At 43.4% G+C, this 22426-nt stretch overlaps 2 protein-coding genes across 8 annotated transcripts; both read left to right on the forward strand.

Moving 5' to 3' along the window:
• Positions 1 to 617: 617 nt before the first annotated feature.
• ACRBP (acrosin binding protein) lies at positions 618 to 11234 on the forward strand. Of its 4 annotated transcripts, none has more exons than XM_031938271.1 (10): positions 620 to 762; positions 1207 to 1422; positions 1629 to 1723; positions 2254 to 2356; positions 4485 to 4752; positions 5241 to 5397; positions 6060 to 6239; positions 6376 to 6543; positions 10177 to 10260; positions 10773 to 11234. In XM_031938271.1, exons 1-10 carry the CDS (start codon positions 720 to 722, stop codon positions 10893 to 10895), a joined length of 1437 nt encoding a protein of 478 aa, XP_031794131.1. In that variant the 5' UTR covers positions 620 to 719; the 3' UTR covers positions 10896 to 11234. The 4 variants fall into 4 exon arrangements, with proteins under 4 accessions (XP_031794134.1, XP_031794131.1, XP_031794132.1 ...); XM_031938272.1 differs by having other exon boundaries at positions 1249 to 1422; XM_031938273.1 differs by having other exon boundaries at positions 621 to 762; positions 1282 to 1422.
• Positions 11235 to 11850: 616 nt separating this feature from the next.
• On the forward strand, positions 11851 to 20325 carry LPAR5 (lysophosphatidic acid receptor 5). Of its 4 annotated transcripts, XM_031938276.1 has the most exons (4): positions 11851 to 13402; positions 15727 to 15799; positions 16677 to 16769; positions 18630 to 20325. In XM_031938276.1, the coding sequence occupies exon 4, from the start codon at positions 18765 to 18767 to the stop codon at positions 19869 to 19871; it is 1107 nt and encodes a 368-aa protein (XP_031794136.1). In that variant the 5' UTR covers positions 11851 to 13402; positions 15727 to 15799; positions 16677 to 16769; positions 18630 to 18764; the 3' UTR covers positions 19872 to 20325. The 4 variants fall into 4 exon arrangements, with proteins under 4 accessions (XP_031794136.1, XP_023360318.1, XP_023360319.1 ...); XM_023504550.2 differs by lacking the exon at positions 15727 to 15799; XM_003771249.4 differs by lacking the exon at positions 11851 to 13402 and having other exon boundaries at positions 13417 to 15799.
• Positions 20326 to 22426: the final 2101 nt, after the last annotated feature.

Below are 22426 nucleotides of genomic sequence, written 5' to 3' on the forward strand. Positions count from 1 at the left end.
GGAGGGAGGGAGTCAGAAAACTGTTGCAATTATCAGATTGGAGAGTAACGGAGGGTCTGAAGGTCTACCTGCAGATGGCACTGACAAGACACGGCAAATGATTAGACGACTCCAACTTTAAGACACTGATCCTGTCTATGGTGGTGTTCTCAACCAAAAGAGAATCCCTCTAAAATCGGTATTGATTATAATTATTTTAATATCATTATTATAAAATTTGTATTAATTACCCTACCTTCTGAGTTCTAATCCCAACTCTTCCCTGCCCCTCCTCTCACGCATTCCCCGTCTTCGGGCTCCGCCCTTTACTGTGAAACCCACTTCCTCCTCTTGTACGAAGCGGTGCCAGGCTTCCGTCCTGGACCCCTCAATTCCCGGCCACGCCCTAGTATGGTTTAGGCCCGGCGCCTTCCCGCCTTACTCCATCTTCTCCAGGTCAGGCCCCGCCCCTTCTCTGTTCTCTCTCTTGCACCGCCGGGGGGGGGGGGGGTGGGGTTGGGGTAGCTTCTTTATGTTCCAACAGGCCACGCCTTCTTCCGCCCTCCCCGCTCTCGAGACGGTCCCCCTCCTGTCTCCAAGGCTACGCCCCTGGTTCTCACAGGCCCCGCCCATCCCCTCTCGGCCCCGCCCCCTCTCCGTCCTCTGTTCGGGACCGGTTGAGAGCTGGCGGGTGAGGTAGGAGGCTCTCGTGGGCGTCAGGCGACCGAGCCCCCAGGGCCATGAGAAGCCCAGCTTCTGGCCTTCCCCTCCCACTGCTGGCAGGTGAGGCCTCCTCTCTCCTGCCGGAGAGGCTCTCTCAGGGGGGACACCTGCGGGTATCCGCCCGGCTTCTCCATCCCCACCTCTGGAACACCCCACCTTTGGCTAGCCCCGGAGGAGAGCGCTCTGCCTCTTGAACCACAGGCAATCTCCCCCAGAGGTCCCGCCATCTCTTCCCACTGTCTCTGGCCTCATCCTTGGTGTTATTTATCCCTGGCGGGTGAGCCTGGGCATCCCCCTCACCAGGACTGAATGGGGGGGGGGGTAATAGGGAGGAATCGTAGGATTTCTTCCCCTTCTCTGGCCATTCACCCGCGCTCTCCCATTTCATTCATCTACCGTACCCACCCACCCATCCATTCTGTCATCCGTTCCCCATCCTATCCATCCATTCCTCCACCCATCCCTCCGTCACGCGTCCGTGTGTCTGTCTGTCCCCGCCCGCAGCGATCCTGCTGGCCCCAACACCTGCCCCGTTCCCGGCCCCAGGCCCTGACGTCTCTGGCGCCCCGCTTTCTCCAGCCGAATACGAGCGCTTCTTCTCAGCACTGACCCCGATTTGGAAAGCGGAGATTGCCTGCCGCCTGCGGGCAACTCAGGGCTGCCAGAACCACAAGCTTGTTCAGTTGGACCAATATGAGAACCACGGCACCCTGCCCCAGGGTGAGCGCCCGCTTCGCCTCGAAGCAGAGACAGACAGGGAAAGTGAGGCACGGGGAAGCGCAGGTTCGGGGAGCCAACCACGCAGCCCCGCCCTCCTTCTCCGGGGAAAGGAGGAGGGCAAGGGGCATTGCACTGAGGGGGGGGGGTCTCTTCTGTTCACCACTTCCAACCCCCTATTCCTTAACCCCCAAACCCTAAATCCCCAGGCTCTGTCTGCACAGACCTACCTTTTGCTTCCTGGTTTGAGTCCTTCTGTCAGTTTACCCAGTATCGCTGCGCCAACCGACTCTACTACGCCAAGGTGAGGTTGGAGGGGGGACAGTCCTCATGTCCAGAGGTGTCATTAGAAGAGGCAGAAGGCAAAATTGGAGTTAGAACTCACAGTGGGAATGGGTGTACTTTCCCAACCTGATATGAAAGCAATGATGGTAGTGTACAGACAGTGTTAATTTTTTGTATTCAAGGTGCATTCAACAATCTAGTTAACTTGAGCGTTACTGAGAGGGAAGGTGGGAGAAGATGCAGATACAGGGAGGGAGAGAGTGGACCTAGACAGTCATCCTGTTTCTCTAAAGGATCCCAGTTATCTAACTAAAACATTACAGAATATAGAGTAGCTCAGACATACCCCTAATAACAGTAGGGAACCCCTCCAGAGGATTCAGTCTTCTGAAAGAATCCCCTCAGAGACTAGGACCTATTGGAGAAAAGGATATATTGAGAAGAGGCCAAGGAATAAGAAAGGGTGGGGGTACCAATGTGGGAAGCCATCCCCAGCCTTCTGCAGAAAGAGTTGTGCTCCCCATCACTCCTCTTCTTTTCCATCTGCAGAGGGTCTTGTGCTTCCCGTCACCCTCACTTCTCTCATCCCCTGAGACCTTTACCAGGATGGACAGCACAACAGTCCCTTTTAGCCTGCCCCATGTCACAACAGGTGAGCTCCCTCAAGCAGCCATGAAGATTTCAATCTCATCCCCAGTAAGGGAGAATGATGCGTGTCTGCTGGTCTGAGACTGTCTCCTTATTTGTGGAGATCCGTGCCCCACACCTGTGTGAGGTGCAGGGCACAGTTGGCAAGAGAAAGAGAGAGGGGAGCTCTACTCCTATCAGACTTTTTTGAGACGCTGTTTGAGTCTGTTTGGGTTCTACAGTAGTTTCCGGTGCTTCAAGAGAGAAGATGGATCATACCAAACCACACTTGAGATTGCTTAATAAGAGTCTGGGAAGAAGCTGACCTGAGAGGAACTAGCAATCTCCAATATGTCCTTATCTCCAGCTTACTACACTCAAGACTTCAGGAAATTCCTCCTTGGGTGAGGTCTGGGATTCTCTCTTGGTTGAACTGAGTTAACTTGTTTTCAATGGAAGAACTCTTTCAATCAGTATTGTCTGGTATATTTTCTTATGTGTACTTTGATTTCTGTATTGCTCTCAACTTGGATAAATGGGTGTCTTTGCTAGTTACTATATGTGTACATTTTGGAAGTGATATTTGGTGAGAAAGGGGTCAAACCTTAAACATAAAGCCGGGTTCCTCCTTTCCCCATTAAGAAATAACAGTCACAAGTTTAGCTTGAATCCAAAAACCACACCCTCTAGATTAACAATATTTAAGGGAGCAGATAGATTTAATCTACCTGTAGATATGTATTAACAAAAATCTATTTTCTTGTGCTTTACACACACACACATTTTGAAAAAGAAAAACAAAACCTTTGTAACAAATATTCATAGTCAAGCAAAACAAATTCCCATATTGATCAAGTCAAAAATTTATTTGTCTCATTCTTCACCTTGAGTCTGTCAAGCAGACTGTCAGGGTAATTACATTACCCATGCAATATGGGTAGCATATTACATCATAAGTCCTTTGAAAGTCTATTGGTTATTGTGGTAATCAGAATTCTAAATATCTTCAAAGGTATGTGTCTTTACAATATTGCTGTTGTATAAATTATTCTTCTGGTTCTGCTCATTTTGCATCAATTTGTATGAGTTCTCAGGTTTTACCATCCCTCCATCATTTCTTGCTAGCAATATAATAATCCAACACATTCATATGCCATAACTTACTCAGCCATTCAGGGGTCCTCAAACTTTTTAAATAGGGGGCCAGTTCACTGTCCCTCAGACTGTTGGAAGGCCGGACTGTAGTAAAAACAAAAACTTTGTTTTGTGGGTCTTTAAATAAAGAAACTTCATAGCCCTGGGTGAGGGGGATAAACGTCCTCAACTGCTGCATCTGACCCGCGGGCAGTAGTTTGAGGACCCCTGCCTAATTAATGGCCGTTCCCTCAGTTTCCAGGTCTTTGCCAACACAGAAAAGAGCTACTATAATTGTTTTTTCTTTTTCAGATGGTTTTTTGCTGAGTCAAAGAGTATGCACAATGTATAAAAATTTTGGGAAACATAGTTCAGATTGTTTTCTTAAATGGCTGCACCTAATTCACACAATTACCAGGACTGTATTAATGTATTTGTTTTCCCATATTCCCTCCAAAATGTATATATTTTTTTTGCCAATCTTATGGGTATAAAATAGAGACCATAGTTGCTTTAATGTTCATTTCTGTACTTTGATAATTTAGGGCATTTTAAAATTTGGCTATCAATAGTTTGGATTTATTCCTCAGAAAACTCCCTGTCCTCAGAAAACAATCTATATTGTTTGATCATTTATCATTTGGGGAAAATTCTTATTCTTATAAATTTTCATCTGTTCCCAATATATCTTGGATATGAAACTTTTATCAGAAAAACTTGCAGCAAGTTTTTGTTTTGTTCTTTTTTCCCCAGTTACCTTCTTCCCTTCTGATTTTAAGTACATTGATCATCTTGGATCTTTGAATCAGCCTCAGTTTTCTGTTCTGGCTTAAACTAAGGGAGTTATTTGTATTTATTTGTGTACCTAAATGTATGTGGAAATGTCTGGGTGAATGTGAGTATTGTCAATAGTATATTAGTATGAGCCTGTTATTGGGGAGAGAAAGCTACAGAGGCTGCCAGTTTAATTGAACCCATCTCTTCCATTCTTTTCTCACCTCTTCCTTTCTCCATGGCAGCAGAGAAAGTGAGGCCTGAAACGTATTTGCCCTGGAGTGAACAGATTTACACTGATGTGAAGGATCTTCTGCAGTCCTCCCTTTCCATGGAAAAGAAGGGGAGTAAGGCTCGCATAGAATCTCCCACTCCCCCATCTACCAGACAGGTGAGGAAGAAGCACTTTCACCCTGCAGTGATCGAGGGCATCAGGGAACTCATTCGATCAGCCCAGGTCCTGGGGAGCCAGAACAAGATTACCCAAGTTGATGAAGATGATTCTTTTGAAAGGTAAAAGATAAAGACAAAGTTCCCTCAAATACCAGTCTGAGAATTTATGTAGCAGTCTCACCTCCCCAGGCCAAGCCTGATTTCTTACAGATCCACCAAGACTTCTATAGCTGCTTTATTGTCCCATCCTTACTCTGCCTATTCCAGGACTTGTTTTATAGTCATTATTGGCATGGGCAAGAGGGAGATGGAGTCATGTGCCCATTCATTGTAATGGAAGATACACTGAATTTGAAAAATGGAAAATCTGGATTCTTGTTCTGGTTCAGCAACTCACAAGTACTATTCTCAGTTTCCCCATTGAGGGAGTTGGATTACATGATCTCTAAGATTCTTTTTAAGGGGTTAGTTTTGTGGCCCTATATTGGGTGGCTAATGAAAGAACAACTACAGGTGTGTGTGTGTGTGTGTGTGTGTGTGTGTGTAAAATTGCCTCATTGTTTCCTTTTATGTTATACTCTACATGTCTTTCTGTCTACTTTGTCCAGATCTCCTCACATATCTTCCTCAGGTCTCCTCTCTCTGCCTGGGGAGGAGGCCCTGTTGGTATTGTGTTACACAATCCTTTCAGGCAGCTGCCCTGCTATCCCTATGACCAAAGCCTGGCAACATATTGAAGAACAGATTTACGGCTTCGGGAACACGGTATTCAATTCAGCTTGATCGAGCAGGAATTTATTTAGTGTGCCCAGCACTGTAAAATATAGAGTAAGGCCTCTGTCAATTAACTCCTACCTATTCTATCTGCCCTATTATGCCTTCTCCAATGTGGTATCCAATTTTAAAAATTGCACTCAATAAACATTTTTAGAGTCTATTATGTATAATGCATTGTGCTAAGCTATGTATTCATTTTTGATTCTTCACTTTTTCTTTAAAGGGTTTTTCCTTTCACACTTTTGTGAATGAAAGGTCCAAGACCCCTTAATCTAAAAATCATTTTAGAGTGGTCAGGGACTTAAATTTAGTTCTTCAGAACCTTGAATTGATGAGACCAGATTCTAGTCCTAGAATCCAGTTCTACATTTGCATTCTTAGCATTTCCACATGCAATTCTCTTTTCCTTCCCTTATTCTGAAACTCCAGCTTATTTGCTACCCAGAAAAGTCAAATCCTGTTCCAGGGAACCTGAGACTGGATCTAGTTTTATTGTCACCCTAATTGTCCTTGCCCATTTAGCTGCATGTTTTTCTTCTTTCTTTTTTGTAAGATCTTTACATCTAGAATAATTCCCAGAGATTGTTCTTGAGTGGGAGAGGGAGATACTAGCCTAGTATTTCTCCTTTCATAGCCTTTTCTGCCTCCAGGTGTGTGATAGCTTCGGTCGAAGACACCTGGAAACTTGCCAGCATTGTGCGTTCTGCTCCCTGAAGTTAGAGCAATGCCAGTCAGAGGTACCTCTGATGCGGGAGCCCTGCAGTGAAAACCACATGGAAGAGTTTCTCAGCCCATTGCTTTCTGCTCAGGATACCACTCTAGGCATAGAGGTAGCTAACTTAGGTGGCTATGACCATAGAAATTCATTGCTGGGGGTAATCACACTCAGGGATCTTTTGGGAGGCAAGATTGTGGCCTTGGGAGAATGTTTAGGGAGGAGAACTATACATTTATACTGTATTTCAGGTGGGCCCTAGGATGGAGGGCCAATATTATGGGCTGGATTTGTATGGGGGTCTTGGCATGGACTTCTGGTGTGGTCAGCTGGCCACAAAGGGCTGTGAGGACACCCGAGTCTCCAACTGGCTGCAGACTGAGTTCCTCTCTTTCCAGGATGGAGATTATCCCTACAAGGTCAGAACTTTTCCCCATGACTCATCCTTTTTTGACTTCTTCACCCCTCAACCATTCTGTTGCAAGTCATGCATAGATCATAACTTTTTAATTTAGAGCTGAAAGGTACCTTGGGGATCATCTGGTCCAGACTCTTGATCTTTGAGGAAGTAAGACCCAGATAGGTTAAATGATTTGCCACTGTCACAGAGTACATAACTGAGATAGATTCAGACTCAAGCCTTTAACATATTTGGAGCATTTCCAATATGCTTGACTTTTGATTTTCTGTGGTTTAGAGAAGAAGCTGAGACCTTCATGTGACATTATCTTTCATTTGACTCGATAACCTTGAAACAAAAGAAGGGCTCTTTCTTCCCTTTGCTAACCTTCCTTTCCCAAAGGAATGGAAAGAATTCCTGTGATTAAAAGGAGAGGCAAAATTGTAGAGTAATAGAAAGTATACTGAACTTGGGACTTTTACCAACTTTGCCATCAACTGTTTGCTTTCAACAAATCATTTAACTATCCTGGACCTCAGTTTCCACTGAAGCTGATCTGGACTAGATGATCTCAAAGATCTCTTTTGGTTTTAAAATCCTATTATATAGTCTCCTAATATCATAAATTTAGAGTTGGAACAGACTATCAAGGCCCATAAGAACTGTCATGCCCAATCTCCTTATTTTACAAATGAGGAAACTGAGGAATCGAGAAGTTCTGACTTTCTAAGACTCACAGCTAATAAATGTCTGAGTCAGAATTTGAACACAGTTCTTCTTCCTGACTCCAGACCCATTCTCTGTTCATTATACCATGTTTGCCTTCTTTTCTTTTCCTCTTATTCCTCTAGGATTCTGTTTCCTCATCTCACTGACCCAACTCTGACTCTACTTTCTGAAATCATCCTTTTTTTTCTACCAAGCATATTAATCCTACCATATGAATAGTCTTCTTTCCCTCCTCCCTTCTGCTATAAGTTCAGCAAGAATAAGAGAAGCATAAAGGGAGGCCAAGAGTGGGGATTGCTAGTTACTCCATTACTGAGTCCTTAAATATTAACCCGAGACACTTAACACCTTCCACCTTTTCATCATCTCCAGAAAAATATGTTGCCTTCTTTCCAGTAGGTACTGTGAACCATCCTCAACTCCTCTGTCCTCTTAATAAAGACCAGGCAGCACCAGCAGTTCTATTTCCAGTCTCTTTGTCCTGTAACCCCCTTTTCTAGCCACTTCCCCAGGAAGAGAATCCCCAAGTAGCCACTTCTTACCCTTCTTGGCTTTTGGTTCCTCTCCCTAACAATTTACCTGTCCCTGAAAAGGAGCTTAGTACAATGGAAAGAGGTAGACTTGCCTACCACCCCTTAATTTTAGACAAGTTTATTTACCTGTAAAAAGGGGGTAATAGCACTAGCACTTTCTACCTCCCAAGCTTGTCATAAGGTTCAGATAAGATCATGTGTGAGAAAGAATATAAATCTGAGTTATTTGGGGGACTTGAAGACTAAGAGATAAGGTGAGAGAAGGGGAAAAGGTGCTCTGGACTTAGTCTTTTGGAGTGCGAGCAAGGGTATCTGTAGAATTAGATGAAGATCCCTTTTGTTGAAGGTCCATTTCTCAAATCCCTCATGTCCTGTGATACTTTTAAGGGACAGTGTTCTAAGAGAGTGGCTAGTATTCATGGTGGATAAGATAGAAAGAGGATCTCAGCAATGTTATGTTTAGATGGATTTAGAACTGGTGGTGATTAATGAATTGAGGTCAAAATGGAGAGGACATTAGCTAAATGTACTTCTGGAACTTTGTGCTATCCCAGTTTTTAATTATGTAGATGATGGAATGGGTGTCATGCTTTGTTTACTAAATCTGAAGATGAAAGGGATTAATAGCTAATAAAAGCTCACATCTGAAAAATTTCAAGGTTTATTCAGCACTTTCCTAGTGAATGGAGTACAAGAGTTGAATCCCATACCTTGAAGACTTTTCTAGCTGTGAAATCATGATCAAGTCATTTAGTGTTCCTGAATCTCAGTTTCCTCTTCTGCAAAATGGGATAATGGCACTCGCCTCACAGTGTTGTTGTGTGAGGTTTAGAAGAGATAACAGATAAACAAACAAAAAATATTTGTTAAGATTGGAGAGAGGCTTCCCCTCTCAAGAAAAGATCATGGCCATCTCTGTTTGTGGAAGGAGTTCCCACATTGAAGGTTCCCAGATTCTTTTTAAAGGTGGGTAGCATTGTTGACATATTGAGTTTGCAGTGCACTAGAAAACCCAAATCATTTTCACATTAACTATTTTTGAGCCACATGTTCCCTCATTCCTTAATTGATATAACTGATGTCAACATGAGGGGGATTTTATATTTACCTTTGTCAGTATGTTAACTTAATAGCATGGTACTATCCCATCAGCTCTGATTCATCATTTCAGCTCCTCAACATCTTTTGGGATTCTTTTTCTGTCATATTAGCTGGACCCTATGTGTTGACAGGCAGCAATGGTAAAATGAGAAAAGGGCTAGACTGGGAGCTACACAAAGGATTGTACAATTTACCCAACTTCTCTGAGCCTTAATGTCTTTATCTGTAAAATGGAAATAGACCCATTTACATGGCTACCCCACCCAGTTTCGTGATTCCAATAGCGAACATAACGAAGTACTTCCTATGCATCATTTTATTTGTTCCTTACAACAACCCTTTGAGATTTTTGCCATCTGTGATCTCATTTTATAGATGAATAAACTTGAGACTCAAGAGAGGTGAAATGATTTGCCAAGGGTCATCCATTTTCTAAGTGTCAGAGTCAGGACTAGATCCTAGATCATCCTTGATTCCAAGTTCAGCATCCTAACCATTAGACCTGATTAGGGAACTCCTGGGCAGAGGAAGGAGACTGGAAATCATGTCTTAGAATAATCATTTAAAGGAAAACTGCACATATTTACTCTGGAGAAATGAAGACTTAGAAGGGACGTTGTAGCATCTTCAAATATTTGAAAAATTATGGTAAAAACAAGGAATTGAGCTTGTTATATTTAAACTGTAGCAGAGAGCAGAACTAAAAGCCATTTTTATTGAGTCGTTTCAGTCATGCCCAATTCTTCATGACCCTATTTGGGATTTTCTTGAAAAAGATACTAGAATGGTTTGTCATTTCTTTCTCAGCAACTTTTACAGATGAAGAAGCTCAGGCAAACAGTGTTAAATGAGTTGCCCAGGTCACACAGCTGGTAAATGTTTGAGGCCAAATTAGAATTCAGGCCTTTCTCCTGGCTCAGCAGTGTCCAATCTGCCACCTACCTGCCCTACAATCAGAACTGTTAATAGAAGTCTTCAAAGAGAAACTAGATGTCAGAAAGATTGTAAAGATTTATCCTTTAGGTATAGGTTAAACTTGATCACCATTGAGTTCTCTTTCTACTAGAGAGGCAATGTGATATTATGGAAAGAGCATAGGATTTGGAATCAGATATAAGGGAATCAGAGTATAAGCCCTGGCTGACACTTACTGGAATGACCATGGATGGGCAAATTATCTTAACTTTCTTTGTCTCACTTTCATCATCTGTGATTTTTTTATAATGGAAATATGAGTTGTTATTTTTTATTATATTCCCTTACCCTCTGATCCCTAACTCCTGGTCTAGATCTGTGACTCGGATTATATACAGTACCCCAACTACTGCGCTTTTAAAAGCCACCAGTGTCTGCTTCGTAACCAGGACAAGAAGGTGAGCCCATTCTGGATCTGCCCCACCCTAATGCAGGCCTCTTCCCTACACCAAACCCTCAACCCTACCCCAAACAGGTTAGTCTCTTGTGAGCTCTTCTGAGAGCTGCTAGAAGGCATAGTTCTCTCCACATATACCTCCTTCCTCTTTTTTGTTCAAAGTCCCCTTCTAGAACCTCTTCACTGACTCCCTAATTCTTAGGAAAAATAAAAAATCCCCTAGGTGAAAAATGGGATAAGATAGTAGAAGGGGTTAGAGAAAGCAGTTAAGTGAAATAGTGAAAACATTGGATTAGGAATTAAGAAACCTAGTTCTAATCCTATTCCTTTGACTATTATCTTTGTGACCTTGGACAAGGCAGGGGCTCTTTGTCTTCTTCTGGAAGATGACCAGATAGATGCTCTTGAAGGTGCCTTTGGATTCAAGCATTTTATGAGTTTGAGACTGCTCTTTTCCCTGTCTTGTGTCCTGCTGTCCCACATCCTTCTCTTCCTTCCATAATATCCACAAAGGTGTTCCGCATGAGATGTCTGAAGAATGAGACGTATTCAGTACTGAACGTAGCCAAAGGCGAGGAGGCTATACTGCTCTGGAGCCAGAAGTTCAGCAGTTTATCCCTGGGCCATGGGGGATGAACTTGGAAACCAAGGAGATAGCAGAGGTTATGTTCACTTGGATCCACCCCAGTGCTCTTCATTCTCTAAGCTTGCCCACTCCCAACCCTTTCTCCAGCCTCATCCCTTCAAACACACCATCTCTCTTGGTCCCTTAGCAACGTCCTTATCCCTCAGTCTGGCCTCAGCCAGTCCATCTCTCTAACCTCTTGTTGTTTGGTCCCTGACTACACTCTCCCATTGTTCTTGGGAGTGAGACAACAGAGAAGGACATTTGTTATTTTGATGAGGAAATCCACCTGCCTTATACCTGTGCTTCCCAAAAAGGTGCCTCTAAATAAATATTTATTTTCAACCTTGGATCCCATTTTATCTATTATCCCTTGGTCCTAGCACCACACACAAACCCTGGGAAGCCTATGGCACATGTTGTATATATGTTGTTATAGAGGGAAAACCTGTCTCTTCCATGGGACATAAAGGAAGCAACTTCCTGCCATTGGAAGTTGAAGGTCTGAGTAAATTTGGAGATCATGATTGAAACAGATCTTGGATTCTGCTGAAACTGTGGTTGGGAACATTACATATCTATGATGTCTAAAGGTGTCTGTCCTTACTTCTAGGCAGCCCAAGAGTCTTTAGTGTGTTCTGTGTAATCATTCAATCAAGAAGCATTTATTAAAACATTTACTGAAAATCAGGCATTGGGCTAAGCACTAGGGATACAGAGATTGAGCAGTCTTGAAGCAGAGTCCATTGCAGTAATCCAGCTGAGCAATGTTTAGGGCTTAAGGTAGACTAGTAGCAATGACCCATAGCATACACCCATAGCCATATGTTCATGGGGTTTTCTTGGCAGAGACACTGGAGTTGACTTGCCATTTCCTTCTGTAGCTCATTTTACAGATGGGGAAACTGAGGCAAACAGGGTTAAGTGACTTGCCCAAAGTCACCCAGCTAGTACCTGAGGTTGGATTTGAACTCAGTTCTTCCTGACTCTAAGCCTAGCACTCTATCCACTGAGCCATCTACCTTCATTTTCCTCCATAATTAGGCTGATTTACAAAGACTGATATTCAAAACCAAAAGTACCAAGTTTATATGCTGATAGGATTATAGATTTGGTACTATGGTACCATAGTACACTTGGCATAGTGAATGCCAAGAAGGGGGCAGGGCTAGCTCTGGTGACAGACACCTATAATCCCAGCTCTTGGGCTGCTGGGTCTGAGCTATAATAATCAAAACTGATAGGAGGGGAAAAAAACCCTGATAAGTAGTTTTAATTAAATCCATCATTAATCTAGCAAGCCCCCTGGAGCTAAGGACCACAGATCAAAACTCAGAGCTTCCAGTAGGGGCAACATAGAGAAGTCATCATTTTTTTTTTTTTTTTTTTTCCCTTTTTCTTTTTGGTAAGAATAAAGGAAATATATACAAGAGACATGTTGGAATAGATCAACAGTACAAGACACATGGGGTTGGAGGGGAAGCTATGTGTTCCTTCTTGGACATGTTGAGTTTGCGATGCCTGTGGGACACCCATTTTGAAATATCCATTTGGCAGTTGGGAATGAGAGACTGGAGTTCAGGATAGAAAGGGGCAGCTAGGTGGTGCAGTGGATAAAGCACCAACCCTGAAGTCTGGAGGATCTGAGTTCAAATGTGACCTCAGATATCTTAATACTTAATATTTAGCTGTGTGACCCTGGACAGGTTGTCCCTCAGAAACCTCAATGGACTCAAGGGAGAATAAAAGAAAAAAGGAATAATTTCCATAAAGATGATTGAATCTATGGGAGCTGAGGTTGAGGTCAAAGGGACATTGGATCACTGGTCCTTTCAGGGAACTCCTATTTTACCTGTTCTAAGAAACTCCACTCTGATATTTGCCCAGCCTCCTCGAGGGATCATTGTCCCACCCTCGTTGTGTATGTGTATATTGGTGTGACTCCTTTTTATTAACCTCTGATGTTTCCTGAATACCAGCAGTGTAAGAGCCAGTGGGGAGATGTGAGTCCTACTCTAGTGCTAAGCAATCTTACAGATCCAAAAAAGGAGGAGACACTGTCAGAGGAAGAATGACATGAGGATAAATGCAAAGAGAATCAGAAGCAATGCTTATTATTCATTTGGTGACTGCAAAGTGGGTATGTCAGGAAGTCTTCCCAGAAAAAAAAATTTAGTGTGTATGTGGAGGAGTTATCTGAAGGCGGGGAAAGACAGTGTTTGATGGGCAGAGAGAGGCAGGTCTGTGTATGCATATCTATTTCCGTGTGTGTCTATTCCTTTGTTTGCATGTATCTCTTCCTGTGTGCGAATGTATCTATTCCTGTGTGTGCATCTAAATATGTCTCTTCCTCCTCCCTGCTTGGGATCACTTAAGAGCTGTGAGCAGGAAAAGGACATGCCAGGATATGCTAGGGTGGGTGTGTTGAAACCTGCCTCTAGAGCAGGTCCTACCAGCCCAGCTTGGAGAGTACAGCGGAAGCAAGCACCAGGTATCGGCACAGCAGTGGTGAACACAGGTATGGGGGTGTCACTGGCAGGGGGGCGTACTCCCTAATGGTACACACAGGCTCCCTGAGAATGGGGGTGAGAGGGGAAGATGATGATGGCCTCTGGTCCTGTGAATGGTTTTGAATGAATTACAACTCCAAGAGAAGCTAGTGTTCCTAATGAAGAGGGCCAGTCAGGCCCAGAAGTTTTGAGATCTGTATCTGTATCCTTCATAGGAAAGCCCCCCTCTGTGGATCTCCTCCCATGGATCACTTAACTAGGCACAGTTCTTTTGAATTCCCTGTCTCACTTGCCTACTTCTATCTTCTTCTTAATGCCCAAAATCTTTAACAGCTTTCTATACTTTTCAGAGTTTTCCACTAGCATTGCCCCACCCCACTCCACTTTCCTGGGTCAGTGCTCTGTATTTGGGCACTCTCTTCCCATCTCACTGTCCCCAATCAAAACTCACTTATTTATTCTATTCCCCCTAGATCCTTTTGGTTACCTGAACTGATAGCAATATACTATCCCTCTAGGGGTATCTCTCCAGAAAGCCTGACTCAAAAGTAACAGGGGAAGTGTCATGAAAAGAAGATTTGGGGGTAGATGTAGTTTTATGGCACATGGTCTAAGCCTACCGTGTAGACCATTTTCTCTCTTGCCTATGCATAGGACTAGTCTCTGTGTCTACTTGCCTCTGTCTTTGTGTGTCTGTCTGTCTCTGTCTCTCTCTGTCTCTCTCTTTTTTCAGTCTGTGCCCTTAACCACCTTGTTCCTGAACTCTGACCTTGAAGAAAATGGAGATAAAGACAGGTGGGGAAACCTAGAAAAAAGCTAATCATCATGGTTCATATTTATATTTCACTTTACTATACTTAACAAAGTCTTTTCTACATGACAACCATAGGAGCTAGATAGATAAATATCGTCAATAAGGAAACTGAGGCTTATAGATAAGAAAGGACTTGTTTATAGTTAGAAGACAAATAAATGACAGAATTCAAATCCTGATTTTCTATATTCAGATTCTTTGCTCTTTCCATTACACTAGGTTACCCTTGTACTAACAGACAAATTCACCAGTCTTAAGGACACATATCTTCATTCTATATGGAAACATTGGGATTCAGAAACATCTCAAGACACAGACCTTTCATACTTACTCATATCATGGAGGGAGAAACTATGTGAGAGCTCTGAGTGCCCAAAGCAGGAATAGCTGGAGACATTCCAAGGAGAAGAAAGCCACTGAAACTTTCATTGAAGAGCTTAGACCTGCGCTGGCCTTTTTATAGGGGCTGACCTGACCTGACATTCACTACAGGCATCATATCAACCACACATATTCTCATAAAGGTCACACTTCATGAACCAAATTAGCCATTCCTCTTTGTTGATTATTGTTTGAGCTGTTAAAAATAGGAATTAGGAAGCACGTGTGACATCCAGGAAGCAGTGGAGGCCACTTCTCAGGAGGCTGAACCATGGTCCGTGTCCAAATTGGCCTAAAGAGATATCAGAATGACTAGCAAACTTAGAAGCTTTCTCTGGAAGAGCCCTAAGAGACAATCTTGTCCCAAATTCTCATATACAGAGGGGGAAACTGAGGTCCAAACACAGTAAATGGCTTGCCCAAGGCACACAGTAAGTAGCAGAGCTAAGAGCCACACTTAGGTCCTTTGAGTTGCCTTAAAAAAAAAAAAAAAAAAAAAAAAAAGACCTGGGTTCAGGCTTAGCTCTTTAAGTTACCATGGAATGAAGAGAACAATAACAAAGATGTTTAAGTGATAGAAGTGAAGCTTAGGAAGGACAGAAAAGGAGTCAGATTTTTAGGTTGGAAAGAGTGTGTTTGGGTCTGGGAAAATAAGATGGTTTCTAGAAACTAAGATTCATTGGTTGTCTGCTACTTGTTAGAGTGCATAAAATACTGGACTTAAAGAGTAAGGAATATCTGAGTTAAGATCTGAGTTCAAATTCTGCTTCATATACCTGCCAGTTGTATGCCCTTGGGAAAGTCATAACTTCTGTGTCTCATCTGTAAAATGAGGTGGTTGGATTAATTCTGCACAATAAAAATATCTTCAAAAAACATAGGGGGGAAGAAGGGAGGGAACCTAAGGGATCAATTAATAGGATCACAGAGTTAGTAAGGACCTTGGAGGCCATCTGGACCAGCTGCTTCATTTTAGAGACAAACAAAAATTGAAAAGTTAAATGGATTGCCCAAGGTCACATAGGAGAATTGAATCCAGGTCCCCTTGCTCCAGACTTAGCATGCTTTGCATGGCTTCATCTTGCCTCTTATTTGCGCTGCAGTCGACCCCCAGACTCTCTGTTCCTCTATCCCAAGGAAAGGGTCACCACCATCATCCTGAAAGACTCCTCCTGGGAAGAAGGCAAATGGATTCCTCTTCATGCCCAGAGTAAGATAAGATGCTATATGTGATTTATAAGTACTTTTCAGGAGTGTTGGAACAAAGGTTTACAGAAAATCTGGGTCTATAGTGTGAGCCAAACCTGCTGGTTGCAGAACATCAGGGTGTCTGAGGCCGGATATTCAGGGGGCCAGACAGATAGCTTAACACCAATCAGGTTGCATAGGCAGCTGTGTATGTTCTGTAATTTCTTTGAACTCAAACCAAAGGGAATAGTTTTAACCCACTAGAGTAGAGTTTGAAGACTGGCAGAATAAAACTTCCCTGTTAGGGTGGTAAGATATCAGTAAACATCGAGACACTAAGAATCTTCAGATTCTTTAGCCTCCCTCCACCAGGAGGCTACAGAATGGAGCTAAAGAGAAGATAGCTGCCTCAGACAGTTAATCCTTCCCACAACATGGTAATTATAACAATTCATATTTATAGCATACTTTAATGTTTACAGAGCATTTTTTCAAACCACTGATATCTAGATAGTTATTGGGGAGAGAGGTGTAATCCTAAAGTATAGGAAGGAGAGAGTCCTTTTAAGACTCATGGATGGGAGGTGGTAATTAGTTAAATGAGGAGAAGTCATCAGAGGGTTGACTGAGATTTTGTGCCAGTAGGAGATGAGTTAGTGGCACTTCTTTTGGAAATGAGGAAGTTGAGGAAAGTGATTTTCTATTTCTCTTTGACATATGTGCATGTCTTCTTGCTTCTCACCTCAGCCCAGAAATTCTTCTTCCTTTTCCTTCCCTCCCCACCAACACCACCAGCCAATAACTATCAACCAATGGGGTACCAAATGTGTGTGTAGGGGGGGAATGGAGGAATTCTTGGGCCTGTGCAATCTCTCTCATACTTCCTGTCTGCTGCATAGGACAACCCTGCCCTCCTTGCTTATCTCAGCAATGTGCAGAGCCCAGCCCAGCTCAGAGGGCACTGAGATGGATCACAGAGAGCTACAGGACAGGTGAGAAGACAGATGCCTGGGGCTGGGGTTAAAAGTGGGAGATGTAGAGGGGAGAGAGCATGGGAGGTTTAAAGGAGGGTGGCTACATACTGGAATCTGTCTAGGTGACTTGGGAGAAAATTACTCAGGAGGAGTCATTGTCTCCAACAGGGCATAAATCTACCTTACTGTATTGGATATGTATCAGTTGCATTTTCTGTGTATTTTTGTAGGTATGAGAGTGTGTGTGTGTGTATATATATATATATATGTCCGTATCTTTGTAAGCTCCTTGAGGGCAGAGACCATATACTTTTAAAGATTCTAGCACAAGGCTGGGTTCAGGGTCAGTAAATTAATAAATACTTGCTAATTGATCATCTCTGTGTTCCCTGTTTCATGTGTCTGTACATTTTACTAGGCTTGAGTTTAAGTGTATATGTCCTTATTACTGCGTTTCTCTTCCTTGTATACTCATTCTTTGTACCTGTGGATCTATGTTTTTTCCCCTGGTTGCAGATGTATGATGAAACAAGGCCCTAGGACTGTGATCTAGGGCAGCTGTTCTGTCTCTGTTCCCTCTCCTACCCACACCCTCTCTCTCTCCCCCCCCCCCCCCCCCCCTCCATAAATACATACAGGGCCTTCTCCTTTCAACAGATGTATTGGTTTGAGATGGCACATTTCAACTGCTCCTTACCTATTCCCTTCTCCTCCCCCACCCATTTCAGTTTCCTTCTCTTTCCCATTTGGCTTGGCCCAGTGCCCATCTACCCCACTGTAGGCTTTAGGGACTAATCAAGTCGGAGAAAGGGATAAGGAAGATAGGGTACAGTTAAATTAAGGGAGTTTGGAAAACCCAGAGAATTCCAATACACAAAGAAGATCCATGGTGGGCTGGTTGTTTTGCTTCTCTAAACCAACTATATGGGGGGAAGTAGTAAAATTAGTTTTGTTTTTAAAATAGAAGTTCCTCTAATTCATTTATGTGCTTAATGAACTAGTATTTGTTAAATGGCTACTATGAGCCAACTAGAGTGTATAAGCTTAATGGCTTGATGGGGAGGGCCTAGTAGAATATATAATAATAATGACTAACAGTTATATAGCACTTACTATGTGCCAGACTCTGTACTAAGTACTTTACAATTATTATCTAACTTTTAAAGTGTTAGGAGTGGTAACATATTTTAAGAGCTATTCTATAGGAAAGGCGTGTAAAGTCCTCTCATTTGGAATGGAGAGTAGAAGGAAAATTGGATTATACAAAGCCTTTCAGAATCTTCTATATAATTGTGACATACCATTTGTGAAAATGTTAAGATGTGGTTAATCAACATGATATGTCTCTGACAGGATGTAACAGTTGTGTCTTGATGTTTTGATTAATTTAACATATACCATTGAGTACCTACTAAAGGGAGAGCACTGGATTAGGGACTGTGGAAATGGGAAATGTAGAAAAATAGAAAATGAACTCCTTAAGAGCTTATATCTAATTGGAGAAACTTTATAGAGCTATAATGGAAAGAGTGCTCATCAACCTATGAGGAGATTGTAAACTGAGTACTTAAGTGCTCAGAGCACTTTATAAATAAGGGACAAAATTATGTATGTGTTCAAGAAAAACTCCAGCTTGAATTAAGAGGGAAAAAGGGGAAGCAGGATGGTAAGGAAGAAGTCAACTCAATTATATCTGAGTACAGATTTAGGCTAACCTGAAAAAGTAGTGGGATGGTTTCAGGACTTCCGGCGGAGTGGGGGGAAATTACTGAAAAAAGTCCCACTTCCTGCAGTTGCTTCGGTTATTGTATATGATATGATATGCATACGTGTTTGTTCTTTCTGGCTATTGAACTTGGGCTTCTTTTCACATTTCAGGTCCCCATTGTAACAAAAAAGGAGCACTGGAGTTTCTGGCTTCTCTCTGTTTCCTCTACTCCATCTTGGTTGTCCCTGGCCTCTCCTGCCCAACTTGAGGGATAATGTCCTTAGCTTAGCCCACTTGTTGGGGAAATGTCGGCCAACTCCACCTCCAATGGCCCTGATATCCCGGCATGTCCTGACTACCGACTTTTCCACCGCCTGCACCTGGTGGGCTACAGTCTGGTGCTTGCCACTGGTCTTCCCCTCAATGCCTTGGCACTATGGGTGTTCCTCCGAGCCCTACAGGTCCACTCGGTGGTCAGTGTCTACATGTGTAACCTGGCAGCTAGCGATCTGCTTTTTACCCTTTCCTTGCCCCTGCGGATCTCCTACTACGCTCTTCACTATTGGCCCCTTCCAGACCTCCTGTGCCAGACAGCAGGGGCTGCCTTCCAGATGAATATGTACGGCAGCTGCATCTTCTTGGCCCTCATCAATATGGATCGTTATGTTGCAATCGTCCACCCGCTGCGGCTCCGCCACCTACGCAGGCCTATGGTGGCAAGACTGCTCTGCCTGGGTGTCTGGGCTTTGATTCTGGTGTGTGCTGTGCCTGCTGCTCGGGTTCATGCTCCTTCACCCTGCTATTATGAGAACATCACTGTCAACCTGTGCTTCGAGAGCTTCAGTGAGAAGTTGTGGCAGGGCAAGCTGCTGCCGCTGGTACTTCTTGCTGAAGGGCTGGGTTTCATACTGCCCTTGATAACCATGATCTACTCTTCCAGTCGGGTCTTCTGGACCTTGGCCCGGCCCAGTACCACCAGGAGTGAACGACGCAGGAAAACGGTGCGCCTCCTGCTGGCTAACCTGGTCATTTTCCTCCTGTGCTTTGTGCCCTACAATACGGCCCTGGCTGTGTATGGGCTGCTTCGGGGAAAGCTGGTAGATGCCAGCTCCGAAGCCCGGGACAAGGTGCGCCAGGTGTTGGTGGTGATGGTAGTGTTGGCTAGTGCCAACTGCGTCTTAGATCCCCTTGTATACTATTTCAGTGCAGAGGGCTTCCGAAACACCCTACGAGACCTGGGAACTACACGATGGGTAAAAGTCAGATCTGCCAATGGATCTCAGGGACTACCTAGGCAACGGGAAAGTGGTAATCTCTCCACTAATGTTGAAGACACCTCTCACTGTGAACTGCTCTCACCTACACCTCTGGAAAAGTCCTTCAGTCAATCCATCAAAGATTCAACTATCTGAGCAGAAACACTGGCTGGATTTCCCCTCCAACTCCATTCTCAAGCACTTTATGAGATTGCAAATGATCAAGGTAGTGTGGAAACAGGATCAGGTACTCAGACTCAGGTTTCAATCTTGGCTCTTATTTCCAGGAACAAACAAATCTTAAGTATACAGAAGGAGTGCTATAGAACCATCTTTCTTAAAGAGGAGGAGAAATCCTTTCCTCCTTCCTCTGCCCAAAGAGAGGGAAACCTGAATACCCAAGTTCTAAATTTGGCCCGTTTGAAGTTACCCAGTTGAACAGTCTGCTGAAAAGTTTTCTCACTAGAATTTTTTCTGCAAGGTATGCTTCCTCATACCACTGGGCCTTAGATCCCTTTATTTTGTTTTGGAGGGGTGGGTTGGTAGGGAGGGATGAAGGAATCATAGACTAATAAAATTGAAAGTAGGAAATGATTCTCCTCTTCTACAGAGTCAACTTTCTTTTTGATGTGAGGCTAGAATAATCTATCTCTTAAAACTCTGACATGGGGCAGTGGGACAAGGTCATGGTTGGTTTGTGGCAAAATTGTGACGTAAAGTTATCAGAGTTTCTGATCTCCTTTCACATGTCACAAATACCTATGCCTTCATCTACCACATTTCTTCTGCCTTTAAAAAGAACAAAAACGACCTGATCAACGCATTTGCCTTATCTGAGAACTATACAACACCCATGATCCCCATCTCCAAACTCGAGGTACTGTGTTATTTAAAGATTTAAAATCGGATTACAGGGAGGACAATGTTTAACACAAAGGAATGAGGCAATAATCGTAGAATCTCCCGAGTCATCGAGGAGATATTTGGAGGTGGGGAGGAGAGGGCAGGAGCAGTAGGGTGGAACTTATTGGCTGTCCCAGCTCGTAGGAAGGGAGAACCACAGGAGAAATGAAAGAAGGAAATGCCCCATGTCACAGGCTTATTCTGAAATGAGGTGTAGGGGGCCCAGCAGGGAGGGAGGAATGGGGGCTTTTAATGTGGCTGGTGGGGGAAGGAGAGACAGGAAGCAGAACATTCCCATGTGAGGGAGTGCTCTGGGCTTCTTGGATTGCTGACACACTCCCTGCCCCCACTGCCACACCACCCACACTAGCACCCCACCCCCCCACCCTGGGAGAAGATTCCAACCAGAGCAACAAAGATGTTGCATGTCTCTTCTGCCTCTGTATAACCACCTGGTTTTTTTTTTTTTTTTTAATGTGTATATTTCTATGTACCTGTTACCCAGCGTGTATGTATTTCTGTCTGTGTGTCATTGTTGCTTAACTAGGGTAGGGTCTCCTGCGTGTCCTTTCGAGGTCATTAACAAACGGTTTGATTTTTAAGGGTAAAATGACCCCTGGTGGCCAAACTGGAGAATTGGCTCAGATTTCTCTGCCGGTTCTCTCGTGTTAAAGCAGGGGGATGGTTGGTGGTTAGTGCCCTTGATGCTCTCGTCCTGCCACAGAGACCCAGGTTTGGTGTCTTTCTAGGGACAGTGCAAGCTCCCATGACAAAAATGTGGGCTGCTTTTGCTATATGGGTTCCATATAGCACTAATAAAGCACTAATGACACTAACTGGGAAGAAAAGGAATGGCCAAGAAATCTAGGGAGCCCCTCACCCTCTAAACTGCCCCTATTGGTAGGAGGGACTTTTTTTTTTAATAGGGAAACACACATTTAGTGGAGGTGGGTCTCCCATCCTTGAATCCTCTGTTTGCTCATCCTCTTCAGGTGTCCAGAGGCTTTTAATTCCTTTTTAAAGGACTGAATTTTCTTCCCTAATTCCAGCTCAGAAATCAGTTATGTTGCTTTCTTATACTGCTTTCTTAATGATGCAGAGGAAAGAGCACTGTATTTGTCAGCAGATGACAGGTCAAATCCTATTTCTGTCACTATATGACTTAGGATCTCAGATTCTTCATCTATAAAATGAGGAGGGGAGAGGGGCTCTTTTATAATTCTTATCAGGTTTGAATCCATGATCCTATGATTCTCACATCTTAATCTTGGGTTCCATCAGAAAAAAAAATCTGAGGGAAGATTATCTCAATTATGATACTTGTATGAAGGGACTCCTCCTTCTCCACAGTTTCCCTGTTGTGCTCTGGGTGCCCTTCCATTTTTTCTCCAACTTGTATTCTTGAAATAACCTGCTGTACATCCATCTCTATCCCTGCCCCTAATTCTGCCTTCACTTTTGTATGAACATATCCCTTTATGCAAATAAGCACGTGTAAGCTGTCTCGAGCACTTATCACCCACATGTACATACATATAAATACCCAGATTCCTCTTCCCCATAACATAAAATTGATCTAATCATGAACTAAGTGAAGTCCATTTAGGTGAGGACTGCTTTACACACTTGCGTTTCACTTGAGTTTAGTGAGCTCAAACTAAAGCAACCTAAATTAGTGTGTTAGTTCCCTACCTACTCTCAGAAAAGATTTATCAAAAATATAGACTTAGTCCACAGAACACAAGAAAAATGCTCTGGAATGGTCCCACATTGGATTATGGAGGTGAGGGGTGGATGGGTGGGTAAGC

This window comes from Sarcophilus harrisii, chromosome 5 (genome assembly GCF_902635505.1).
Source record: "Sarcophilus harrisii chromosome 5, mSarHar1.11, whole genome shotgun sequence".
In the NCBI taxonomy this organism is placed as follows: domain Eukaryota; kingdom Metazoa; phylum Chordata; class Mammalia; order Dasyuromorphia; family Dasyuridae; genus Sarcophilus; species Sarcophilus harrisii.